Source organism: Oncorhynchus mykiss, chromosome 30 (genome assembly GCF_057628025.1).
Source record: "Oncorhynchus mykiss isolate SJ-2025 chromosome 30, ASM5762802v1, whole genome shotgun sequence".
Lineage (NCBI taxonomy): Eukaryota > Metazoa > Chordata > Actinopteri > Salmoniformes > Salmonidae > Oncorhynchus > Oncorhynchus mykiss.
In genome coordinates, this window is record NC_143051.1 from 27,715,839 (window position 1) to 27,742,008 (window position 26,170).

General features: G+C 44.7%; 1 protein-coding gene across 1 annotated transcript in view; it reads left to right on the forward strand.

Annotated features, from left to right (window-relative positions):
* The window catches only part of LOC110488200 (RNA polymerase II subunit A C-terminal domain phosphatase), a 142,788-nt gene that overhangs the window by 1,403 nt on the left and 115,215 nt on the right, over window positions 1-26,170 (forward strand). Inside the window, exons 2-11 of the mRNA XM_021560310.3 lie at window positions 510-593; window positions 745-838; window positions 1,016-1,144; window positions 1,361-1,511; window positions 6,640-6,730; window positions 7,618-7,784; window positions 9,161-10,213; window positions 17,925-18,066; window positions 18,154-18,372; window positions 24,416-24,578. Of these exons, the coding sequence (XP_021415985.2) occupies window positions 510-593; window positions 745-838; window positions 1,016-1,144; window positions 1,361-1,511; window positions 6,640-6,730; window positions 7,618-7,784; window positions 9,161-10,213; window positions 17,925-18,066; window positions 18,154-18,372; window positions 24,416-24,578 (2,293 nt within the window). The remainder of the gene's footprint in view (window positions 1-509; window positions 594-744; window positions 839-1,015; window positions 1,145-1,360; window positions 1,512-6,639; window positions 6,731-7,617; window positions 7,785-9,160; window positions 10,214-17,924; window positions 18,067-18,153; window positions 18,373-24,415; window positions 24,579-26,170) is intronic.

Here is a 26,170-nt window from a genome sequence, read left to right on the forward strand (position 1 = left end):
TGGCATCTTTATCCCCCCAGTTTTATAATTGAAACGTGATACAAAACGAGGCAACGGTTTGCTTTAGGACCATGCAGATGCCACCTAGCTGTTGGGTAGGCTGTTTGAGTGTTTAAACTGACTGGATATAAAAAATAAAAACGATGCCCCCCCCCTCCACACTTATAAAACCAAAGTTGTGCCCCTGACTGAAAATGGCCAAATATTATCTTAGAGCTGAAGAAGACACCCCTTGTTTCTGTTTTTAAAGTTTGAACGTGACGATTCAGTTGTCAATTTGTTGTTCAGAAACTGCTGACGGCTTATGCCCTGGTGCTTTTCAATATGGAGGCACTAATGTAGTATGATGGGGAAGTGTGAGGGGAAGTTGTTTATTAACGTGTTTGTTTAAATATGGATGTACACATGTTGGAGAGACAGTGGCCATTCTATCCGGCACCTGCATTGTAAAGCCCTTTTTAAGGGGGACACTCGTTATGCTGCGGTCTCAAGTGCCACTTCTCTTCCAGTGCTGTGATTGTCAGAGTAGAAGAATGCAGTCATCCAGTCGTGATGAAGGGGCTGTGTGCTGAATGTGGTCAGGACCTCACACAGTAAGTACACACCCACACACACACATGTATTCCATGCTAGAATTTCAATTGGCATATTCACACTTAAAAAAAAAAAATAGGCCTGCTTCTTAGCTGTACATGACCTCTTATGCGGCTGCATTACGAAGTGGATTCTCTCTCTCTTTTTCAGGATGCAGAGTAATAATGGGAGGCAGCAGGCTCACATCTCCACGGCAAACGTTTCCATGGTGCACAGTGTCCCCGAGTTGATGGTCAGCTCTGAGGTGAGGCTCAGGATGTCATGACACTAGAAGACGAGTTTCCACTGACAACAATGTGACCTTGTAGAACTACCTCTGTGTTGTTGGAATTCAACTTTACAATGTAGTAGAGACAGTTTTGTGGAAGTCATTGTCTCCTTTTAATAAATGCCTGGTCTTTGTGATATGTCCCCAACACAGCAAGCGGAGCAGCTGGGCAGAGAGGACCAGCAGAGACTCCACAGGAACAAGAAGCTGGTTCTTATGGTTGATCTGGACCAAACCCTGATCCACACCACCGAGCATCACTGTCAGCGCATGTCCAATAAGGTATGTATATCTGATCTCCATAGCTACAATTACATTTTTTTCCCCCTCTGGCCTATGAAAAGAGGTTGTTTTCTATTTCTATGCCCCAGGCTTTGCTGTGGGTTTGGTATTGAAGAGTTACCCTGTATGTAGCTAGTGTGCAATTAACCACTAATGGTTATGTAGCTAGAACAAACCATTGATGGTTCTGCCCATGCCTCTGCTCTTGTTCCACAGGGAATCTTCCACTTCCAGCTGGGGCGGGGGGAGCCCATGTTACACACGCGACTGCGTCCGAACTGCAAAGACTTCCTGGAGAAGATCGCCCAGCTCTATGAGCTGCATGTCTTCACTTTCGGAAGCCGCCTCTATGCGCACACCATCGCAGGTACCCACACACATTCTCTGATAATTATGCCTACATTGAATCACTATATCATTTGCGTTACAGTAAGTAATGCAAAAAGTATCAAGAAAGCAACAACAGCAAAAAAGACGTAAATACCAAAATTGTGTGAGTGCTCAGAAGCTAAATGCCATGTGAATTTAAACACATTTAATTATCTAGGATGTCATCCTCTGTAAAAATCTCTCTACGGAATTATAGATCTTCACTTAATGCCTGAGTGCTGTCTGCATTATAGGTGAGAATAGTTTTATTTAAATGTTTGTCTATACACTCCCAGTTTGAAAAATTAGGCACCTAACAAGACTAACAGACATGCCTCAATGTGATTGGTCTCAGCATTGGAGGCAAATACTGAGTAGCGCTAGAAGTCTGAGTGGCCACTAGAGGTCAGCATTTACCTTCCATTTGTGTCTCAGGTGCTCATGAGCTGGGCCTCTGGGATGGATTTGTCTGAGCTGACTTCTCTCTCTCTGTGTAAATTATGTATATGGGTGTCTCTGAGCGGTAAGCCAACCGTAGACGAAAATCGGCAAGGGAAGTCTGGGGAGGTGCATCTGCGACAGCCAAAAGCCTGACACTAGTGGTTTTCCAACAGCAAGGCTCAGATCAATATGACGGTGTCAACATACAGTGCCTTTGGAAAGTATTTTTACCCCTTGACTTCTTTCATATTTTGTTACGTTACAGCCTTATTTTAAAATGGAGGGCATTTTCTTTCCTCATCAATCTAAACACAATACCCCATAATGACAAAGCAAAAACAGGTTTAGAGATTAAATAAAACACGGAAATATGACATTTACATAAGTATTCATACCCTTTCACTCAGTACTTTTGTTGAAGCACATTTGGCAGTGATTACAGCATTGAGTCTTCTTGGGTATGATTGTTACAAGCTTGGCACACCTGTATTTGGGGAGTTTTCCCCCATTCTTCTCTGCAGATCCTCTCAAGCTCAGTCAGGTTGGATGGGGAGTGTTGCTGCTCAGCAATTTTCAGGTCTCTCCAGAGATGTTCTATTTGGTTCAAGTTCGGGCTCTGGCTGGGCCGCTCATGGACATTCCGTGTGCTAAGGGTCGTTGTCCTGTCTCCCAGTCCCTGCAGCTGAAAAACATCCCCGCGGCAGGCTAGCCTAGTGGTTAGAGCGTTGGACTAGTAACCGGAAGGTTGCAAGTTCAAACCCCGAGCTGACAAGGTACAACTGTCGTTCTGCCCCTAGGCCGTCATTGAAAATAAGAATTTGTTCTTAACTGACTTGCCTAGTTAAATAAAGGTGTAAAAAAAATAAATAAAAAAAAATAAAAATAATAATAATTATAATAATGATGCTGGATGTTAGCACATCCTTCACCGTAGGGATGGTGCCAGGTTTTCTCCAAACGTGACGCTTGGCATTCAGTCCAAAGAGTTCAATATTGGTTTCATCAGACCAGATAATCTTTTTTCTCATGGTCTGAGAGTCCTTTAGGTGCCTTTTGACAAACTCCAAGCGGGCTGTCATGTGCCTTTTACTGTGGAGTGGCTTCGGTCTGGCCACTCTACCATAAAGGTCTGATTGGTAAAGTGCTGCAGAGATGGTTGTCCTTCTGGAAGATTCTCCCATCTCCACAGAGGAATTAGAGCTCTTTCAGTGACCATCGGGTTCTTGGTCACCTCCCTGACCAAGGCCCCCCTCTCCCGATTTCTCAGTTTGGCCGGGCGGCCAGCACTAGGAAGAGTCTTGGTGGTTCCAAACTTCTTCCATTTAAGAATGATGGAGTGTACTGTGTTCTTGGGGATCTTCAATGCTGCAGAAATGTTTTGGTACCCTTCCCCAGACCTGTGCCTTGACAAAATCCTGTCTCAGAGCTCTACGGACAATCACTTTGATCTCATGGTTTGGTTTTTGCTCTGACATGCACTGTCAACTGTGGGACCTTTTATATAGACAGTTGTGTGTCTTTCCAAATCATGTCCAATTAGTTGAAATGACCACAGGTGGACTCCAATCAAGTTGTAGAAACATCTCAAGGATGATCAATAGATACAGAATGCACCTGAGCTCAATTTCAAGTCTCATAGCAAAGGGTCTGAATACTTTAGTAAATAAGATATTCCTGTTTATTTTTAATCCATTTGCAAACATTTCTAAACCTGTTTTCACTTTGTCAATGTGAGGTATTGTGTGCAGATTGCTGAGTATTTATAAAAATGCAATGTAAAATAAGGCTAACTTAACAAAATGTGGAAAAAGTTAAGGGGTCTGAATACTTTCTGAAGACTGTAGCTGCTATTGTTCATGAAGGTTTTTCTGTAGAAATAATCTTTTCTATACCTCATATCACACACACGAACTGAAAACATAACGTGTGTTCAATTAATTGGTTAGAGAGAGGTCTGAAATATCATTTGTATCCAGAATCGTGGCAAAGTTGGCTCCTGTTTTAGTCACGTCTTTGGCGAAGTTCACGTGGGTCAAACAAACCACCCTAATGTTTGGTTGACAAATAATGCCTCCTATGTAGTTGCGAGTTGGACAATGTTTATAACCATAATGCAACACACTTTGAAAAGTGGTCACCAACTTGACGAGTGATCTGCTCGAACGTGCCCTATTTCTCCACCCCACCGCTTGGAAGTTTTGACAGACTTCCATGCAGTGCAGTTAGCACATATGACTGCTGTCCTCGTTATGAAAACATCAACTTTACCCTGTATATTTAAAAATGGACATATACTTATGATTGTTTCAAGTAAAACTATTGCTGATGGTGAACCTGAATAATCATAATAAAATGTAATGTGGGCCCCGATCAGCATGTAGCCTACCTATAGCCAGATTAGTTGTCTCCGGTGGTAGCTTTTATTTCGCTAAAACACCATTTTCAACAGCGCATTTGATAAAAAAATAACATGGCAAAATACATTGTCACTCAACCAATAAATCTTAATTTTGCGCAAGCCATTACAAACATTTTGAATTAAGAAAGTGACGCGCAGATGTGCCAGATCAAGGATAGGCCTGCCTCTCGTTAATCAGCGTGCACCGCTGCACACAGCGTACCGTTTGATTGATATCGCCTGGGGTTGTTCGACATGCAAAATTATTTGTAGATCAATGACTGTCAACATAGTTACATTCTTAGTTCGACACAGGTGAGGGGTATTTTCGGAAGATAGAAAGTCATTTGAGCAAAAAAACATTTGCGAACTGGCGATTTGTAACGTTTGAGTTGATTTTCGGACTGATGCATGCTACATTTGGGTTGAGTTCCCTCATACCGATGCACTCATATCTTAAACATTTGAACATATTGGTGAATCGTTACATCCCTACTATATACAGTGGGGCAAAAAAGTATTTAGTCAGCCACCAATTGTGCAAGTTCTCCCACTTAAAAATATGAGAGAGGCCTGTAATTTTCATCATAGGTACACTTCAAATATGACATACAAAATGAGAAAAAAAATCCTGAAAATCACATTGTAGGATTTTTAATGAATTTATTTGCAAATTATGGTGGAAAATAAGTATTTGGTCACCTACAAACAAGCAAGATTTCTGGCTCTCAGACCTCTTTAAGAGGCTCCTCTGTCCTCCATTCGTTACCTGTATTAATGGCACCTGTTTGAACTTGTTATCAGTATAAAAGACACCTGTCCACAACCTCAAACAGTCACACTCCAAACTCCACTATGGCAAGACCAAAGAGCTGTCAAAGGACACCAGAAACAAAATTGTAGACCTGCACCAGTCTGGGAAGACTGAATCTGCAATAGGTAAGCAGCTTGGTTTGAAGAAATCAACTGTGGGAGCAATTATTAGGAAATGGAAGACATACAAGACCACTGATAATCTCCCTCAATCTGGGGCTCCACGCAAGATCTCACACCGTGGGGTCAAAATGATCACAAGAACGGTGAGCACTACTTTTGACCAGAGCCATGTGGGCCCTGGTGCACTGTATAGGGAATAGAGTGCGATTTGGGATGCCTCCTCACTGGTCAGTTTACCAGCCTCTCAGAGAATAATAAAGCCACCTCATACTCAACCTTACTTTTAACCATATCTCACTTTACATTAAGTTACAATGAAAGGTTGAGCATTTTAGTCATCTAAATATCGGCATTTTGGTTATAGAGGTGAACATTGGATCTCTTTTTAAAGTTTGGAAACGATATTTCGCTACCAATTATAAGTTATTCTATAATGAATGTGAACGCTGAATGTTGTAAGCAAATGACTAGTGAGTGTGTGATGTAGTACTTACCTCAGTCTGTGGAGCAGAGAGGTCACTATCTGGCTGTTTCTCCATGTAGATGGGTTTGTGTGCTTTAGTCGACACCTGCCCTCTTCTCTGGGATTTTAATAGCAGCCAGGTAACAAGGTGTTTGTTGTGAAGCCAGGCTTTGTTGTTCCTCCAGACACACATTATTCTGCAGCTTTTAAAGAGGAACTGAGAAGACCCCGCTTGCATTTAGTTCTCATCTCAAAGCTTTGAGATTTTAATGAAAGCCTACTGGGTATACAGAGATGTCTCACGCACGCACAGCGACGCCTGCAGTTTCATTTGAGTTAAAGTTGAAGATTTTGTGTAACAAAACATGAAAACGGCCAGATAAAGAAAAAACATGAGAATTGTCTCTAAATGGACTCAAAACCTTTTAGCTTTGTTGTTAGACAGCTACCCTGCCAGGCGGCCGGGGAGTAATGGATTTGGCAAAACTGCGCCTTTATTTTAGTGAATACATCCGGCTTTTCCACAGTGCTCTTTTAAATAAGATGTCTAATGTAGTCTCTCGTTCTCTCTCTCGTTCTCTTTCCCGTTCTCTCTTTCCTGTGCTCTCTCTTTCTCGTGCTTTCTCTCTCGTGCTTTCTCATTCTCTTTCCCGTGCTCTCTCGTTCTCTCTTTCTCGTGCTTTCTCATTCTCTTTCCCGTTCTCTCTCTCGTTCTCTCTTTCTCGTGCGTTCTCATTCTCTTTCCTGTGCTCTCTCTTTCCTGTGCTCTCTCTTTCTCGTGCTTTCTCATTCTCTTTTTTGTGCTCTCTCTTTCTCGTGCTCTCTCTCTCCTATAATTTATTGAGTCCATTTTTAAGATGTTTTTCTTGTGTGTTTCTGTGACCGTAGGCTTCCTGGACCCTGAGATGAAGCTGTTCTCCCACAGGATCCTGTCCAGAGACGAATGCATCGACCCCTTCTCCAAGACAGGGAACCTGAGGTCAGACCTGGCTCTCTGTCTGGCAGAGCTGCTAGCACACACACTGCTTTATGATGCCCACGCATTACACTTTGACACATACCAGTAGCATCTTCCACCAGGACAATTTTAAGAAATATGAAAAGGACACAGCTGATATGTTATCTTTAATTTAGACAAAGGCATTCATTCAGTCAAGGAGAAATTGATTTCCACTCAGCCACTACTGAAGAAGAGTTCAACTGAGGGAATTCCTGTAATGATTGGTGCTACCAGACCTTAGTGTTGATTAAAACCTGGCATCAGTCAAGTCATCTGAAGTCACTTTGTTGTCCCCACAGACAATACAGCACGGTAAAACTGAGCCATCCAGCTCTAGCATGACAGCGCTATAGATGAGCAGAGGGAATAGCCAATAGCCATGCAGAATTCCTTCTAATCAGTGACTCCTGTTATAGAAGCCTGCTAGAACATTGTTCTCTTATTAAATCAAAGTCTTAATGGTAGAAAATGTGCTTCTTGTATAGTTATGAAGTTCAGATAATGATTAGTAAGCGTGACAGACAGAATTAATTTCTACCCTGAAGGGATTCTGAGGGTCCTTCCCAAATGGCACCCTATTTCCTTTTATAGTGTGCTACTTTTGACCATGGCCCATAGGGAATAGGGTTCCATTTGGGACGTAGCCTATGACTGGGAGATGGCGAGAGAGCATAGCATTGTGCTCTGTTACTGTGGGACTTTGTTATTCCCTAAAGACACACTGCCTATAGTGTTACACGTGTCAGAGGCGAGGGAGTGCCAGTTTCACTTATATTTAACTCTCATTCTCGTTCTTTTCTACCTTTTACTCTCTTTCCCCCTCTCTTTCTCTCCCCCTCTTTATCTCTCTCTCATCTACCCCTAAGGAATCTGTTCCCGTGTGGTGACTCGATGGTATGTATTATAGATGATCGGGAGGACGTGTGGAAGTTTGCTCCCAACCTGATCACTGTGAAGAAGTACATCTACTTCCAGGGCACAGGAGACATCAACGCCCCGGCCGGGTCTAAAGAGGCCCAGCAGGCAAGGAAAGGTACTGTATACAGGGTCTGAATACAGTGGGCTTAACATGGCACAGTGGGCACTGTTTTGAAGTGGTCAGTACATGACGCACGGTGATCTATTAAAACAGCCCTTTGACTTAGAAAAACAAGCCCTCTGAAAAACAGTCCTCACTCCCTTATAAGGGCATTCAGTGTTTTGTCAGTGTTACACTAAAGAAAAAAAACACTACCTTCTAAAAACCGTCGCGTGACCGAAGTTCAGAGAGGAAGAGGGAGTGGTTTGATGGTTACTTCAAGGATGTGATCTCATCCTGGTACTCTGGCTGCAAATGGAGTCTCACTGTTTTGATTTCATTTGCATCAACCGATGCACTGCTCTCCTGCGTGGCAGACTGCCGCACCGCTCTCCTGCGTGGCAGACTGCCGCACCGCTCTCCTGCGTGGCAGACTGCTGCACCGCTCTCCTGCGTGGCAGACTGCTGCACCGCTCTCCTGCGTGGCAGACTGCAGCTCCGCAGAGGGAGGGTGAAGATTTTTTAAGAGAAATGGTTGTGATATGTAAATGTTATGATCCACAACAGAAGGGGTGGCAGGGAGGCAAGTGAGTTTTTAGTTTGGTAGATAAGTTATTACGATCCTCTCAACACAGGTGGGAGGTGACTCGGGGACCTCTCTGTGAAAATAAGGTCCAAATTGAAAATTTTAGAACCGTGTCAGGCTAATGATCATACCCAAAGGCCAGGGTTGACCAGAATCCAAATAGTAAATACATCAATCTGATAGAATTAGAGCTACCAAGCCTTAACAGCACCTCACCATCAACACTGTATTCATACTCCCACACCAAGCCTGGGTAGCCATGATGAGATTGGGTTCATCTGAACCGTGATTACCCTCTCAGGCTTAGTCTCAGGAGGGCGTGGGTTCTTTCCTCTCAGAGAGCCTCTCCCAGTGGAGATCGTTTTTTTGATGAGCAGTAGAGACAAACAGGACAAGCTACAAATGAGGGAGAGTACTTCTATGGGTTCCCAGGAGAGAATGACACACAGGCTGTTAGATCAATTAGGGAAGTGCTGCTAATTTCCGTGACATCACATGGACAGCTGCCAGACCCATGTATTTCTGTATTACTAAGAGTTTGTAGATGACCTGAGAGGATAAAGTCCTATGAAGAACATTGTTCTTGTTGAGGCATGCACCATGGTTTAAACAGACCGTGTTTTCAACGCTGATTCAGTGCCTCAGTGGCCACAGGTCAACTTGCCTTCATTCGGTTACACCTCCAAAACAACTTCAGTGAAATGTATTCACAGACACCTTCTAGTCTAGTGATTTCAGTGACAAAATGTCTGCGCATGTGTTTTCATGTGCTAACGGATCTTCCTGTGATGTTGCTTTACCCCAGCCGGCAGCCAGGCCTCGGAAGCAGCAGTAACGTCCGGGCCTACAGCGGGGTCGTCTGCGCCAGAGGAACGGAGTAACGGCCGTAAGAAACAGCGGTCTAAAGACCACAACAACGGAGAGAGGGTGGAGTCAACAGCCCCCTCAGCCACTCAGGAAGCTGCAGCCAATGAACGGACTCAACCGGGCGAGGCTGTGGAGGAGGGGCGGGGTCAGGGCGGGGGGGCCAATGCCAGCACGGCAGCACAGGTGAGTGACAGGACAAATGTGAAAGAGAATGTGCAAGGAGAGGAGGAGGATGGCAGCAGGACAGTGGGCTCAGAGGAGGAAGCTCCTCCTACATCCTCCACTCCTCCAGACCTCCATGAGCCCAACAGCAACCTGGACTTTGACCTGTCCAGCGACTCTGACTCTGTTACGTGTAAACCACCCTCATCAGACAGTGAGGGGGAGTATAGCCAGACCAGGAAGTCCAAACAGGAAGGGGTGGAGCAGGCGGCAGTAGAGGAGCCATCAGGCGGGGCTGGAGGAAAGGAAGAGGGGGGTATTAAGCAGAAGCGCACCGGGGAGAACAGCTCCGAGGTAGGAGGGGAGACGTCTGTGCTTGTCCTCCCTCCTGAGCAGGAAAACGGGTGCTCAGAACCGAGGGTGGCTGAGTCAGAGTCCCAGAACAGTGAACAGTCAGGAGTCACCATGGAGGAGGAGGAGGTGGACCAGGATAACCACCTCATCTACCTACAAGAGGTGCTGGAGCGTATCCATGGAGAATACTACGCCCGCTACAGCGCCTTCCTCAGGAAGGAACGTCCAGAGACGCCTGATATCAGGAAGGAACGCCCAGAGACGCCTGATATCAGGAAGATCGTCCCGGAGCTGAAGGCCCGGAGCCTGGAGGGCACCACCATTGTGTTCTCTGGGCTGTACCCCACCAACTACCCAATGGAGAGAACCAGGGAGAACTACCACGCCAAGGCCCTGGGAGCAAAGATAGGCAAGAGCCTCCTGCTCAGCTCTAAAGACCCTGGCAGAACCACGCACCTCATTGCTGCTAGAGCAGGTGAGTTACTACATACATTGCCTTCAGAAAGTATTCACACCCCTTGACTTTTTCCACATTTTGTTGTTACAGCCTGAATTTAAAATGGATTATATTGAGATTTTGTGTCACTGGCCCACACACAATACCCCATAATGTCATAGTGGAATTATGTTTTTAGACATTTTTGCAAGTTAATAAAAGCTGAAATGTGTTGAGTCAGTAAGTATTCAACTCCTTTGTTATGGCAAGCCTGAATATGTTCAGAAAACATGTGCTTAACAAATAAGTTGCATGGACTCACTCTGTGTGCAATAATAGTGTTTAGCATAATTTATGAATGTCTACCTCATCTCTGTACCCCACATATACAATTACCTGTAAGGTCCCTCAGTCGAGCAGTGAATTTCAAACACAGATTCAACAACAAAGACCAGGGATGTTTTCCAATGCTTCACAAAGGACATCTATTGATGGATGGGTAAAAAAAAAAAATCCCTTTGAGCATGAAGTTATTTATTACACTTTGGATGGTGTATCAATACACCCAGTCTCTACAAAGATACAGGTGTCCTCCATCTTCTTTTTAAGTAGGGAGCCAATGAGCTTTCAGCACTTTTATTTCCATGACTGATCAACTTGATTTCTCATGGCTCTATCTTGTCCCTCTGCGGTAGACATATGGTGAGCAATGTGTTTGGAACATCAAATCTCAATAAAATCACAATGCATATGGAATCGCAATACTAATCGTTTCGGCATCAAAGCACCGTGATAATACCGTAACGTGAGGTCCCTGGCAATTCCCAGCCCTACTGGTTATGCCGTTGTTAATGGAAGTCTGAGTGGTGAGGTAAAACCACGGGCTGAACACCACACACATGGATGAAATAATTAGTCTCTGTCAACAGAGGTGATCAGGTTACCGTCAACACAGGGAGAATCTCTATTGCATACTCCTCGCGTTCTCACCACCTCAAAGCCCATTAGAGGAGAAGGTCAGAGAGGATGGATATTTCTGGATCTTCCCCGTAGCCTGTTGATCCACCAGGTCAGAGCAGCACTATAGGGCCTGCATGGTCTGACTCATTACATCCATAATGACATGATGATCACCTCTCAAATGCATCAGTCTGACCCCGGTTCACGCCTCAAACACATAAGAGCCTGTCCCCATGGTCCATAGTCATCTCAATCACATCAACTATCCCATTTTTACTGGTCCAGGTCATTTCAAATGTCAGTTTACGCGGTTGTTAATTGCTCATTTGGCAGAATAAAAAGTTGGCTCATTCACAATCATTATCAGATACTGACTGGACTACTGAGAGAGAGAGGACCTGTGTACTCTCTACCAGGGTCTCGGTGTGTCTGTTTCACTGGGTCCTGAGACCAAACCAACTAGAGAAGAGCAGAAAAAGCACCAACAAAACTGCCTGAAGCATTATGTTTTCATTTGAAAGTCAAGTGATTTTCCTTCCCAGAGTAAATAACCATTTGCAAAGGAAGAAGCTGCTAACAGCATTGCAATTGTCTTTGTGAAGAAACATCAGGAAGAAGAGTACGGTATCAAATCAAATCAAATTTATTTATATAGCCCTTCGTACATCAGCTGATATCTCAAAGTGCTGTACAGAAACCCAGCCTAAAACCCCAAACAGCAAGCAATGCAGGTGTAGAAGCACGGTGGCTAGGAAAAACTCCCTAGAAAGGCCAAAACCTAGGAAGAAACCTAGAGGAACCAGGCTATGTGGGGTATAATGGTTGCAATGAAACAAGGCTACAGTAAACATGTCATCCCCCACGAATGATGCATTGTCTTTCCCCACGAATGATGCACTGTCCTCCTTAGGCCAATTGAGATAGTGTGTGTGACTGACACATTTCAGTTTGTTACTATAGGTCCCACCTCGGGCCAATCAGTGTCATTTTGTAAATGCCGGATCTCTATTGGAAGACACTTCATTCACCCAACTTTCGTCAAAATAAAGCCAGTGCTATCTGAAATAGTTTGTGTGACGAACGTACTAACTGACAGAGACAGGTCCACTGTACCCTCCCCAATTTTCATCACAATACATCAACATAATAGACCAGTGGTAGGCAGCCCTGGATTACCGCAGGCACTTCATGTTTTTGATTTAACTGCCCTGGAAAACCAGGTGTGTTGAATTCAGGCAATCACTGAGCTGATCAATTAGCTCAGTTGGTCAGGTGTGGTGCCTGGTTGGAACAACATCCTGCAGTACCTGTGGCGCTCCTCCATGAACAGTGTTGCCTACCTCTGTACCAGGCCATTGATCCCGTCAGGCATGGATGCTTACATTGATTTAGACAGGGGTCCTGAACTGCTCTGACTGAAAAACATAAACTATACAATATTAAACTCAGTCGGTGTTCCAATTCTGCCCAAAGGTGTTCGATGGAGTTGAGGTCAGGGCTCTGTGCAGGCCAGTGAAGTTCTTCCACACCAATCTCGACAAACCGTTTCTGTATGGACCTCGCTTTGTGCACGGGGGCATTGTCATGCTAAAACAGGAAAGGGCCTTCCCCAAACTGTTGCCACACAATTGGAAGCACAGAATCATCTAGAATGTCATTGTATGTTGTAGGATTCCGATTTCCCTTCACTGGAACTCAGGGGCTTAGCCCGAACCATGAAAAACAACCCCAGACCATTATTCCTCCTCCACCAAACTTTAGAGTTCGCACTATGCATTAGGGCAGGTAGCGTTCTCCTGGATTCCGCCAAATTCACCAGTCGAATTGCCAGATGTTGAAGTGTGATTCATCACGCCAGAGAACGCGTTTCTACTGCTCCAGAGTCCAATAGCGGTGAACTTTACACCACTCCAGCCGACGCTTGGCATTGCGCATGGTGATCTTATGCTTGTGTGCTGCTGCTCGGCCATGGAAACCTATTCGTGAAGCTCTCGACAAACCGTTCTTGTGCTGACGTTGCTTCCAGAGGCAGTTTGGAACTTGGTTGTGAGTGGACCAAGGACAGACGATTTGTACGTGCTTCATCACTTGGCGGTCCCGTTCTGTGAGCTTGTCTGGCCCACCACTTCGCAGCTGAGCCGTTGTTGCTCCTAGACGTTTCTATTTCACAATAACGGCACTAGGCAGCTCTAGCAGGGCAGAAATTTGCCACGTTGCAAGTCACTGAGCTCTTCAGTACGGGCCATTCTACTGACAATGTTTGTCTCTGGAGATTACATAGCTGTGTGCTTGATTTTATACACCTGTCAGCAGCGGGTATGGCTGAAATAGCCAAATTCCACTATTTTGAAGGGGTGTCCACATCCTTTTGGCCATGTTGTGTATGTACTGAATTTTGCGACTTTTGGTCAAACGGGCTGAGGGGCATGACCTTTCAAAGTTAGCATTTTCATTCTTGTTCTTGTTATAGAGCCACCATCTGGCCGATGTGTAATTTTTGTAAAGGCCGGATCTATGGCAAGACATGATTCACTCAAGTTTTGTCAAAATCGTGCAATGCTGTCTGAAATATCGCGTAGGAAAAACATACGAACGTACTAATGTACTGAGACCAGATCCACAGTCATCGTGGGGGACAATTGTGGTTGGAAACTAATTCAACGCAGTGTTCCGTTTAAGGTATCAGGTTTCCAATGGGGAAGGCAGGGATGTGTCCAAATGGCACCCTATTCCCTTTATAGTATGCTACATTTGACCAGGGCCCATTTGGGACGCAGGCCATGTCGGGAAGAAACAGGCTGAAGTAGCAGGAGAAAAGATAATGGCACTTCTAACTGCTCCAGTGACATCATCTGCTCAACACATTCAACCTCAACATCTAGCAGAGAGTAGGTTTTTAATGGGATGGCGAAGTGATACTATGATGTTTTCTCTCTGTTCCTCCCTATTAACCCAGTAAACAGGCCAGAGGACTCTCTCCTCCATCACTGTAAATCTATATTCTCTAGCGAGCTGAGCCATCATGAATATTAGGCCTACTTTAAGTGATGAAACCAGATAGCCATATAACCTACAGTACATATTCTCTCCTGAATTTAATCCATTAAAGAAATCCAAACAGAGACTAGCCTAAGCTGTTTCTGAATGGCTTTTCTCGTCTTTGGCTTTTGCATATTCCGGTCCCTAATGGGTGTAGATGATATCATCTATATTAGAGAGATGATATCAGCTATTAGAGAGATTGCACTGTCATTTGGATTGTAAGATGGATTCTAGTGAAACGGACCATCAGACTGAGGGTCTATGGCTATTGAATCTGTACATGGCTAGTTATGGCCTGCACAGTGAAGCCCCACAGTGACCAAGTAAGCTGTACTATGACCAGGTGTTACTGATTTGGATGAACACGTACAACTATAAGACAGACACCATTAGCTTGTCGCTGTTCCGTTTAAAATTCTGTCGCTGTGTAGCCGTGGTTTCAATTTGGTCTCCCTTAGCACTTTGCTGGCGTTCAATCAAATGGCACTGTCAGAGTTCCTACTGACTGAAATGAGGTCTGGTTTGAATTGCTAACATGACCCATTCTTCTAAAGATAGAAGACCATTACGAGGGTTCTCTTTTCAGTTATAAAGGGGTGAAGATTCCATTAACAAGACCAGCATGCCCGGACAATGAATACGACTGTGTTCTCAGATTCTCCTTTAACATTCATGCACTTTAGGATGGGGGACTGGTTTCACATTTTGAGTGTACAGAGTGGCAGACAGCCCCTTTCAGGCCCATTTTAAACGTGAATCACACAGGCACCTCTCTTCAGCCATTAGAGACACGTGGACGGTCTAAGAGACGCAGGCATTTTAGGGTCACCTTACCTCCTGACATTCCAAATGTCACAAGTACCTTCTTCCTGCTCTTGGAAACCCATTGACTTCAGTGATGCTACTCTGAAAGAGGAGCAGGGAATAATTGTCTGTCTGTGCCAAACAGATGATTACTTCCCTTCCATCTCTCAGAGTAGCATCATTTAAGTATGTGGGGTTGGCTGTCTGACTGGCAGGCGAACGTCATGTCTCTAAAGGAAGGCTCTACAATAGCCCAGCATGATGCGGTTTCTCATCCAATCCAACGTGCCCTCAGACAGCAGGCAGCGTTGTCGTGGTACTGGCTCTCTCGGAGCTGCACTTTGCAATTAACGGTCCGTGGTCTGTACGTCAGAACCGGACAAAATCAACCACAGAGAAAAGGAGAATGGGAGAGAGAAGGAGCACTTAACGGCCCAGCAGCATACAGGGGCCCACTTCATGTGAAGAGGCCATGTTAAGAAGCAGCCATTGTGTGGGCTGTCGGTACAAGAGCATAAGACATTCTGGCATTCATTGTACTGGGCTTTATATAGCTTCTTGATTAGGTGATTGGTTATTTTAATTGCATCTGAAGACAAGTCTGGTGGTCAATGGTCAGGACCACCATGCCATGAAACACCACAGTCCTGAGTCTCCCCTGTTCTCTCAGCATCTCATTTTCTCTCGCTCAAGTGGACAAAGCCACAGGGGACAGTATGTCAGCAGTGACATTAAGAGAGTTCCCATGGTTGTTCCTCTCCATCATGCTGACATGCGGCTGATCAATACCTGTCTGTCTGAATAGCCTACATGTCTGTCTCTGCTGGAGAGAGAGGGGACATCTGACTCACCACTCAGGTAGCGCTGGGAGGCAGGCGGGGCTGGGAGGAGTGCTCTGGAGCAGCCAGCCGAGAGCACGCACAGCACGAACAGAAAAGCACTGCTGGTGGCCTATGGGAAATGGTTTCTTTTGTAGTGATTTAAAAAGAGAAGATTTGGGGGGGGGGGGGGGTCGGGCTCACTTGAGATGACAATGTCTTATAGTGATTGTCTTGAAGGTCTATGTACCTAGAGTTGAAAATGTGTGATAGCAGTGCAACAATGGCAGCTTTCTGTGTTCTCACTCTCTTTCATCCTTCCATCCCATTCATTTTCCCCATAGGGATATTCCCATATGACAATGTCATTATACAACATGTAATTGCTCTCTGACAGTGCCTTCAGAGTATTCACCCCTTTTACTTTCCCCAAGTTTTGTTGTTATAGCCGGAATTGAATTGTTTCACTCATCTACACACAATAACCCATCATGTCAAAGTGGAATTATGTTTTAAAAATGAAAAGCTGAAATGTCTTGAGTCAATAAGTATTTAACCCCTTTGTCACTACAAAGATACAGGCGTCCTTCCTAAATCAGTTGCCAGAGAGGAAGGAAACTACTCAGGGATTTCACCATGAGGACAATAGTGATTTTAAAACGGCGTTTAATGGCTGTGAGATGAGAACTGAGGATGGATCAATAACATTGTAGTTACTCCGCAATACTAACCTAAATGGCAGAGTGAAACGAAGAAAGCCTGTATAAAAATATTCCAAAACATTCATCCTGTTTGCAACAAGGCACTTTTCTAGACTGCAACAACAACAAAATGGATACAACGCATTATCTTTGGAGCGTCTGCTTTCCAAAAACACTGCGAGATGAATTCACCTTTCAGCAGGACAATAGCCTAAAACACAAGGCCAAATCTACACTGGAGTTGCTTACCAAGAAGACATTGAATGTTCCTAAGTGGCCAAGTTAAACTTCTCAAACAACATTTCAAATGTATTAGGGTTTCCTTTTATTTAAAAGCAATTTATACAGGCAATTATGATGTGTCACAAGTTCTGTTGACCTGAACATTCTGGAAATGTCTGATGGATAGCTGTGAATATAAGCTTTCCAATCATATATGATCAAAGGGTAACGTGTATACTGACATTGTTTGTCATATTGTAAAATCCCTATGGGGGAAAATGAACGGGCTGGAGGGATGAAGCTGCCATTGCTGAACTGCTATTGCACATTTTCCAACTCTGGGGACAAAGACCAAGTGAGCTCGACCGCCCAAATTGTGGCGTCCGGCTCATCTCAAATTTCAGCATTGCCATTGTCTGGCTGCTGTTGCTATGCAGTCTCAGGGCTGACCTCTTCTTGTTCTGGATCCCTGAGTTATAGCTAGCTACAGTCAACAGAACAAGCTTGTTTCAGTTTCAGACGCACCAGATACATTTGGGGAGAAAACATGGCCAAAAAGGAAAGGCTGTTAATGTGCAGAGCAAGGTCAGTACTTGTTGCCGTGAGATGGGCTAACCTTGTGTTAATTAGGTACGGTGTTCTGATGAGGTACACTGCTGCTCAACGGTCCCAAGTCAAATGGAAATTGCTGCTCCCAGCCCTCTTCTGAACTGACGTAATGACAAAATAAAACAGAAGCTGATTGTCAATGGAACCTAATGGTTTGGTGAAAAATGAAATGCTTCAGGATAATTTGTTAATTGGCTTTGAATGTATGATGGAGGCTACAGCCCAAAAGCTGGTTTTAACAATAAAATCAACTTCCATTGTCTTCCGAGAGTTGATGGATATTTCTCTCTTCAGTTTGCTCTCTCTGGATTGAATCGCCGAGCTGGCAAGGTAAAAATCTTGTCGTTCTACCCCTGAGTAAGGCAGATAACCCACTGTTCCCCGGGCGCTGAAGACGGGGATGTTCATTATGGCAGCCCCCCCGCACCTCTCTGATTCAGAGGGGTTTGGTTAAATGTATTGTGTTACAACTGACTAGGTCTCCCCCTTTTATTTCTGCAGCTTGGTTGTTAAGAGGGGTACCTAACGACAGACAGTATCGATTCCTCTTCTTGATTTGTTGATTGATCCTAGCTCTCCCTGTCTCTCTCCCAGGTACAGAGAAGGTGCGTCAGGCCCAAGGCTGTAAACGCCTCCATGTGGTGAATCCTGACTGGCTGTGGGGATGTCTGGAGCGCTGGGAGAGGGTGGATGAATCACTGTATCCACTGAAGGAGGACTACACCAAGACCCAACAGTGTGTACACACACACACACACACACACACACACACACACACACACACTTGCACATTTTATCTGATGGTGTTTCTCTCTGTCTTTAGGAGCAACAGCCCAGCCACGTTCCCTGACCACCAAGGGTCCTTCCAGAACCCCCTATTCCCCCCTGCCCCCCTCCACCTCCCCCCTCCAGCTGCCCCTGAGGTGCGGACGTACGACCCGGTCACAGGGAAGCTGATTCGCCGCGGGCTTCAGGCCTCCAGACCACCATCTTACCTCCAGGCCTCCATGTCTGCTGCCCACGGTGACCAGACATCCCTGAGGTACTGACTTGGCTATTCAGCCTTGTTCTCAACTGTGCATGACGTGTACTTTTTTGTCTTTGTAACAAAGTGCACGCATAACATTCAGATATGTCCTCTTCTGTGGTACTCCTTCAGATGTATTGATATCTGGGATAGATGGTTGGCTTTTCAGTGCTTCTAAGTAACTGGTAAGCAGCTCCTCCTAAGTCCTCTTGCCCCCCCTCATACCTAGATGAGCAGGGACACCTGGTCTCGTACCAGATCAAATCAAATCAAATTTTATTTGTCACATACACATGGTTAGCAGATGTTAATGCGAGTGTAGCGAAATGCTTGTGCTTCTAGTTCCGACAATGCAGTAATAACAAGTAATCTAGAACATTCTGGAACGTAGCTTGTGTCTATCCTGTCTGCTCTGATGGCTGCTATAGGGCGGCAGGTAGCCTAGCAGTTAAGAGTGAATACCTGAGTCAACTAGGTGAAAATCTGTCGACATCCACTTGAGCAAGGCACTTAACCCTAATTGCTCCTGTAAGTCTCTCTGGATAAGAGTGTCTGCTAAATGACTGAAATTGAAATGTATTGCCTCACCTTTTTAGTAGACACTGGCCCTGTAGACAGAAGAGCACTGAAAACCCTGGCCGTGCTTACAGCTGTTAACATAGAGAGCAGCGTCTGGCCTGTTAATCATATTTCTATTTGGAGGCCGGAGACCACCTGTCTGTCTAGCAGCAGAGCAGCAGGCGTTTATGCTGCTAGGCAGCTCCCCGACCGACCTGGCCATGCTCCCTCGGAGCTCTGACCCAGTCATTTTAGAGCTGTGTTGAAAGTGAGAATATATTGTCTGCTAGAGGGAGAAGTGCCTGTTCAGCATTGCAACTCTGGAGATGCATGTTTATTTCTATATCTAATGCCCTGGTCTGAGGGGTCTATATGCTGTGTGCGGCCTTTCCCTTCTTGTGCCAAATTGGATTTTCTCCTAAAATCCATCTATACATGAATCTCGGGCTCGAAATCAAAATGTGAGCATCGTAAAGTCAGGTGGGCGTTGGCAGCTTTGGGATTGTTCTCCTGGAATGAAATGATTAGCCAATTTGCTGCTGGAATTTCTGCCTGTTCACTCTGCTCTACAGCTAGAGGTGAAGATGAATTAGCATGTTAATGCTGGAATGGAGGAGATAAAAAAAGCAAAATAAAACGCTGGGGCTGTGATGAATGTGACGGGAAACGGCTCGTAAGTCAGCAAGCAGCTACAAGAAGTTGTAGTTGTATTAACTGAGTTCTACTTCCCAGTCCAACGTGAAGGGTTTATTACTTGCGGTGTTTGCACGCATTTCTGTGTTCAGGAGTGTAGGTAGCTTCTTTACCTTCTTTACTCAACACCTCAATTGCCAGGTACAAAAAGGGTTAACATCCTAGGCTTGGTGTTGATGGTTTCCTTTTGAGCTGGCTCAAAATGTTGTGAAAAATGTTTTCTCTAAATTGTCTGGCATCTGTTTTCCGGACGGTCTCTGCCAGTGGCTCCATAGCTTTCTGCTTTCAGCCAGATACTTTGTGTTATTATAGTGTATGTGGACACCCCATCAAATGAATGGATGTTGCTGACGGGTGTATAAAATCGAGCACACAGCCATGCAATCATGACACACATTGTCAGTAGAATGGCCTTACAGAAGAGCTCAGTGACGTTCAACGTGGCACCGTCATAGGATGCCACCTTTCCAACAAGTCAGTTTGTCAAATTTGTGCCCTGATAGAGCTGCCCCGGTCAACTGTAAGTGCTTTTGTTGTGAAGTGGAAACGTCGAGGAGCAACGACGGCCGCTGAGTTCTGAACCCTGTGCCATGTAAAAATTGTCTGTCCTCGGTTGCAGCACTCACTACAGAGTTCCAAACTGCCTCTTGAAACAACGTCAGGACAACAGTTGTTCTTCGGGAGCTTCATGAAATGGGTTTCCATGGCCAAGCAGCCACACACAAACCTAAGATCATCATGCGCAATGCCAAGCTTTGGCAGGAGTGGTGTAAAGCTCGCCGCCATTGGACTCTGGAGCAGTGGACACGTTCTCTGGAGTGTTGAATCATGCTTCCTCATCTGGCAGTTCGACGGACAAATCTTGGTTTGGCGGATGCCAGGTGAAAGCTACCTGTCCAAATGCATAGTGCCAACTGTAAATTTTGTTGGAGGAAGACTAATGGTCTGGGTCTGTTTTTCATGTTTCGGGCTAGGTCTCTTTGTTCCAGTGAAGGGAAATCTTAACGCTACAGCATACAATGACATTCTGTGCATTCACATTCTGTGCTTCCAACTTTGTGGCAACAGTTTGGGAAAGGCCCTTTTCCTGTTTCAGCATGACAATGCCCCAGTGCACAAAGCGAGGTCCATACAGAAAGGGTTTGTCAAGATCGGTGTGGCAGAACTTGACTGGCCTGCACAGAGCCCTGACCTCAACCCCATCAAACACCTTTGGGCTGAATTGGAACGTCGACTGCGAGCCAGACCTAATCGCCCAACATTAGCGCCCGACCTCACTAATGTTCTCGTGGCAAGTCCCAGCATCAATGTCCAACATCTAGTGGAAAGTCTTCCCAGAAGAGTAGAGGCTGTTATAGCAGCAAAGGGGGGACCGACTCTATATGAATGCCCATGATTTTAGAATGAGATGTTCAATGAGCAAGTGTTCACATACTTTTGGTCATGTAGTAGATGTCATGTTATTAACATCACAATGACGCTTCGCAGCAGAGCATGGTGCTGTATTATGCATTCTGAGCCACATGGAGGAATAGTTTTGGTCATACACACACACACACACACACACACAGTGAGGCAGAAAGCTGAGTTTTAGAGTGGAATCATCACATGAAGCTCCTCACCAAATTGGAGACCGCCAGGAGGAAGTGCTCCCGCCTGCAGTGCGTCCTGGGTGATGTGGAGTGTCATTCACCTCCTTAATCTCTCAATACTTACTTTCTCAGTTTCTGAGAAACATTCCTCTCTACATCACCACTCAGTCCCCAGCCAGTCTCACTTGTTTATCCTCAGCTAGATACACCCCTGTTCTCAATGAGGTCCTCCAACATGATAGTTGTGAGATGTGCCAGTCTTCCCAAAGAGCGAGGGGTCAGATTCCTATTTTTACGGGGTACTTAAACTTATCTGCCGATACGATGTTTTACTGCGGGGAAATTAAAAAGCGTACTTTTTCCACACCGTATCTCCTAAATTGCCATTCAAAAGTGCAATTGTCCAGTAACTATGCTTCAAATGTTGATTTCATACATTGTGACAATAATGACACATCATGAGAATGGCCGCTAGTGTTGAGAGCCGCATGAGTGCCTTTTTTCATCCTAGTTTATTTGTTATTGGTCGGGCTCTAATTACAGTGCCTTGCGAAAGTATTCGGCCCCCTTGAACTTTGCGACATTTTGCCACATTTCAGGCTTCAAACATAAAGATATAAAACTGTATTTTTTTGTGAGGAATCAACAACAAGTGGGACACAATCATGAAGTGGAACGACATTTATTGGATATTTCAAACTTTTTTAACAAATCAAAAACTGAAAAATTGGGCGTGCAAAATTATTCAGCCCCTTTACTTTCAGTGCAGCAAACTCTCTCCAGAAGTTCAGTGAGGATCTCTGAATGATCCAATGTTGACCTAAATGACTAATGATGATAAATACAATCCACCTGTGTGTAATCAAGTCTCCGTATAAATGCACCTGCACTGTGATAGTCTGAGAGGTCCGTTAAAAGCGCAGAGAGCATCATGAAGAACAAGGAACACACCAGGCAGGTCCGAGATACTGTTGTGAAGAAGTTTAAAGCCGGATTTGGATACAAAAATATTTCCCAAGCTTTAAACATCCCAAGGAGCACTGTGCAAGCGATAATATTGAAATGGAAGGAGTATCAGACCACTGCAAATCTACCAAGACCTGGCCGTCCCTCTAAACTTTCAGCTCATACAAGGAGAAGACTGATCAGAGATGCAGCCAAGAGGCCCATGATCACTCTGGATGAACTGCAGAGATCTACAGCTGAGGTGGGAGACTCTGTCCATAGGACAACAATCAGTCGTATATTGCACAAATCTGGCCTTTATGGAAGAGTGGCAAGAAGAAAGCCATTTCTTAAAGATATCCATAAAAAGTGTTGGTTAAAGTTTGCCACAAGCCACCTGGGAGACACACCAAACATGTGGAAGAAGGTGCTCTGGTCAGATGAAACCAAAATTGAACTTTTTGGCAACAATGCAAAACGTTATGTTTGGCGTAAAAGCAACACACCATCCCCACTGTCAAACATGGTGGTGGCAGCATCATGGTTTGGGCCTGCTTTTCTTCAACAGGGACAGGGAAGATGGTTAAAATTGATGGGAAGATGGATGGGGCCAAATACAGGACCATTCTGGAAGAAAACCTGATGGAGTCTGCAAAAGACCTGAGACTGGGACGGAGATGTGTCTTCCAACAAGACAATGATCCAAAACATAAAGCAAAATCTACAATGGAATGGTTCAAAAATAAACATATCCAGGTGTTAGAATGGCCAAGTCAAAGTCCAGACCTGAATCCAATCGAGAATCTGTGGAAAGAACTGAAAACTGCTGTTCACAAATGCTCTCCATCCAACCTCACTGAGCTCGAGCTGTTTTGCAAGGAGGAATGGGAAAAAATGTCAGTCTCTCGATGTGCAAAACTGATAGAGACATACCCCAAGCAACTTACAACTGTAATCGCAGCAAAAGGTGGCGCTACAAAGTATTAACTTAAGGGGGCTGAATATTTTTGCACGCCCAATTTTTCAGTTTTTGATTTGTTAAAAAAGTTTGAAATATCCAATAAATGTCGTTCCACTTCATGATTGTGTCCCACTTGTTGTTGATTCTTCACAAAAAAATACAGTTTTATATCTTTATGTTTGAAGCCTGAAATGTGGCAAAAGGTCGCAAAGTTCAAGGGGGCCGAATACTTTTGCAAGGCACTGTATTTTCCCAGACCCACCTTGGCTCCACACACACAGCCTCAGCTTGGCTGTCCTAAGATATCCTATAGCCTAAACATTTAGCAAAACATGTTCTCTAAGCCTCGCTTCTCAGGAGCTCCTTGTAGCTTATTCAAGGACAGGCCGCTTCTGGGTTCTCCTTTATCTGTAAAATGCTATACAGTAGCAAATACCAGCCATTGGGAGAAGTGGCTGTGATTTCCAAACGTTCCTCACAATGTGATTGGCCAGGAGGAGCTTGCTGAAATAGACCAATCAGGTTCATCAATGAAGGGCAATATTTTTATTTTGAGTAGACTTCGTTTAGAACATGTTATGAATCCTGCTCGGTGTAAAATGAAGGGAATATATCTGTAATTTCCTACTATCCCAGTGGATCTATCGCTGGTCTGCAAACCGCTCTTTCTCCCACTGGGAAATATCTCATTTTCACCGCATTTTTAAAAGCCCCAAAATTGCACCCCTACTCCCATCGTCTTTCCCTTCTCCCTACTAGTTCTCCCCCTCCACTCACAGATTGTGTCCTGCTACGTGTCGACGTTGTCCTAGATTAAAAACGGAGAGTTTAATGGGTAGCATCTGTCTTTTTGATTATATGAATGTATAGTTTTACTGTATACTTCCTACGTAACACCTGTCCTTGACTTTCTCCCATATCTTTGGAAACTCACACAAACTTGGAGACAAATGGAGGGGGGTAGATATATATCACCCGTTCCAGACTCAGTAATGTCTTTGTGGCCGACCACATTTCACTTGCCTTTTAACAGGACTAAATGTCTAGTCTGGTTGTATATTAGCTGTATACTCCAGCTACCCTCTAAGGCCGTAAGCCTGAGCCTCTACTAGGAGTTCAGAACATAATGGAAAAGTGTGTGTTCTGGAGGCTGAATGTAATTATAATCACACACAGGGTGTTTGTGTGTCTCTTCGTGTTAAAAAGGCCCCAGTTATCGCATGGGGATTCACAATGAGTTTATGGCTAATTAGGTAATAGTTGGAGATGTTTGTGTCTGGCTGATGGTTGTTTGTTGTGGTGTGACCAGGGGGGGTCAGAAGGACCAGCAGGGGGAGATGGCGGGTCCCTCCAGTCGAGACGAGGAGCAGCCTGGACCCTCCTGCCGCCGGAGGGAACGCCAGCCCAGCATGTCAGAGACCAACCCTCTCTACACATTCTGTAAAGAAGACCTGGACAGCATGGACAAGGAGGTGAGGAACACACATAAATATATATATATACACACACACACACACACACACACACACACACACACACACACACACACACACACACACACACACACACACAGACACACACACACTGTAACTACCACAATTTTAAAAAGATGTATGCATACTGAATGAAGGACCATGAAAATACATTCTGTCATGAACACTACCTGTACTGTGTCTCACAATTCTATAGTCTCCTGACCGGGTTACAGCAGTGCGGTGGGCTCTCTGCGTTGTGTGTTATTCTGAGCTCCTCATATCTGCCATACACAGACAGAACTATACACACACACACACACACACACACACACACACACACACACATAACTACACTCAGACATAAAAACATCAGTGCACCTTTTGATGTTCCATCTCTCTCTTCAAGGAAAGGATTCTGAGAATAAAATCATTACACATGCACACACACACACACACACACACACATTGATTATAGTGCTGTTTTTCCTGGTACATCCACTAATGTGTGCAGGCTGTGCACCTCCAGCCTCGAAGCTAGATAATGGTGTTTAGTGACGTCTGATGGCTGCTAATGTGTCGGGACAGACTCCTGGGTCCTCTCCAGCAGCCTTCTCTATTTGTCTCAGTAGGGCTGTCCAGAGTCTGCCTGCCTGGAAAAAAAACTAATCTGTCCGTTCTCTGCATGTTCAGATTATAGAGTAATAGTAATGGCGTCTAACTCTGCCATGGTTCGTTGGACAAAGCATGAGGAAAACGAATGGCGCTTTTGGATAAATGTGGAAAATAAGGTCTGTGGTAAACACAGGTGTAGGAGATATTATACATTTTGTTCTCTGAGAATCTTCATCAGCTAATGACACTGTGAATTTTGAAGAGTTTATGTAATTATAAAATACACAAAGCACATCATTCATAAAGCTCTGCTATTGTCTCATAGGACAGAGCATCTCCTAAGTGTTAACCTCACCCCTTATTTCCTGCGTTTATTCCAAAACCCTATTAATTCCCCATTCATCTTTCCCATAGAGATGCCCGAACGAACCTGAGGTAACTTACCTCCCGGGTTTTAGGACTACAAGTTGGCGCACTCTGACAATAGATAATAAAGTATTGCTCTACTAAGTCACGTTTCTCTACCTCCGCGTTGGTGCTTATGTTCGCTGTTCTCTGTCACTCACTGGTCTCGTGTGTTGTAAGACTGTACTGGTTGCATTGCTAATGATTTAAAATGTATTTTTATTTAACCTTTATTTAACTAGGCAAGAACAAATTCTTATTTACAATAATGGCCTACCGGGGAACTGCCGTGTTCAGGGGCAGAACGACCTTGTCAGCTCGGGGATTCGATCCAGCAACCTTTCGGTTACAGGCCCAACACTCTAACCACTAGGCTACCTATCGCCCCAAATGATGACGGCGCCACAGAGTTTTAATTGATTCTCCAGAGAGCCCAACTCTCAGTCCTCCTACATTTGGCTGGCTGGTAAGAGAAGTTCCTCACACAACACGTTTTAACTGAATGGCCTGTTTAAAACATAGTCTGCTTGATGCCTCTACGTCTGTTTTTGAGGTAGAGCTGTGTGGCGTTC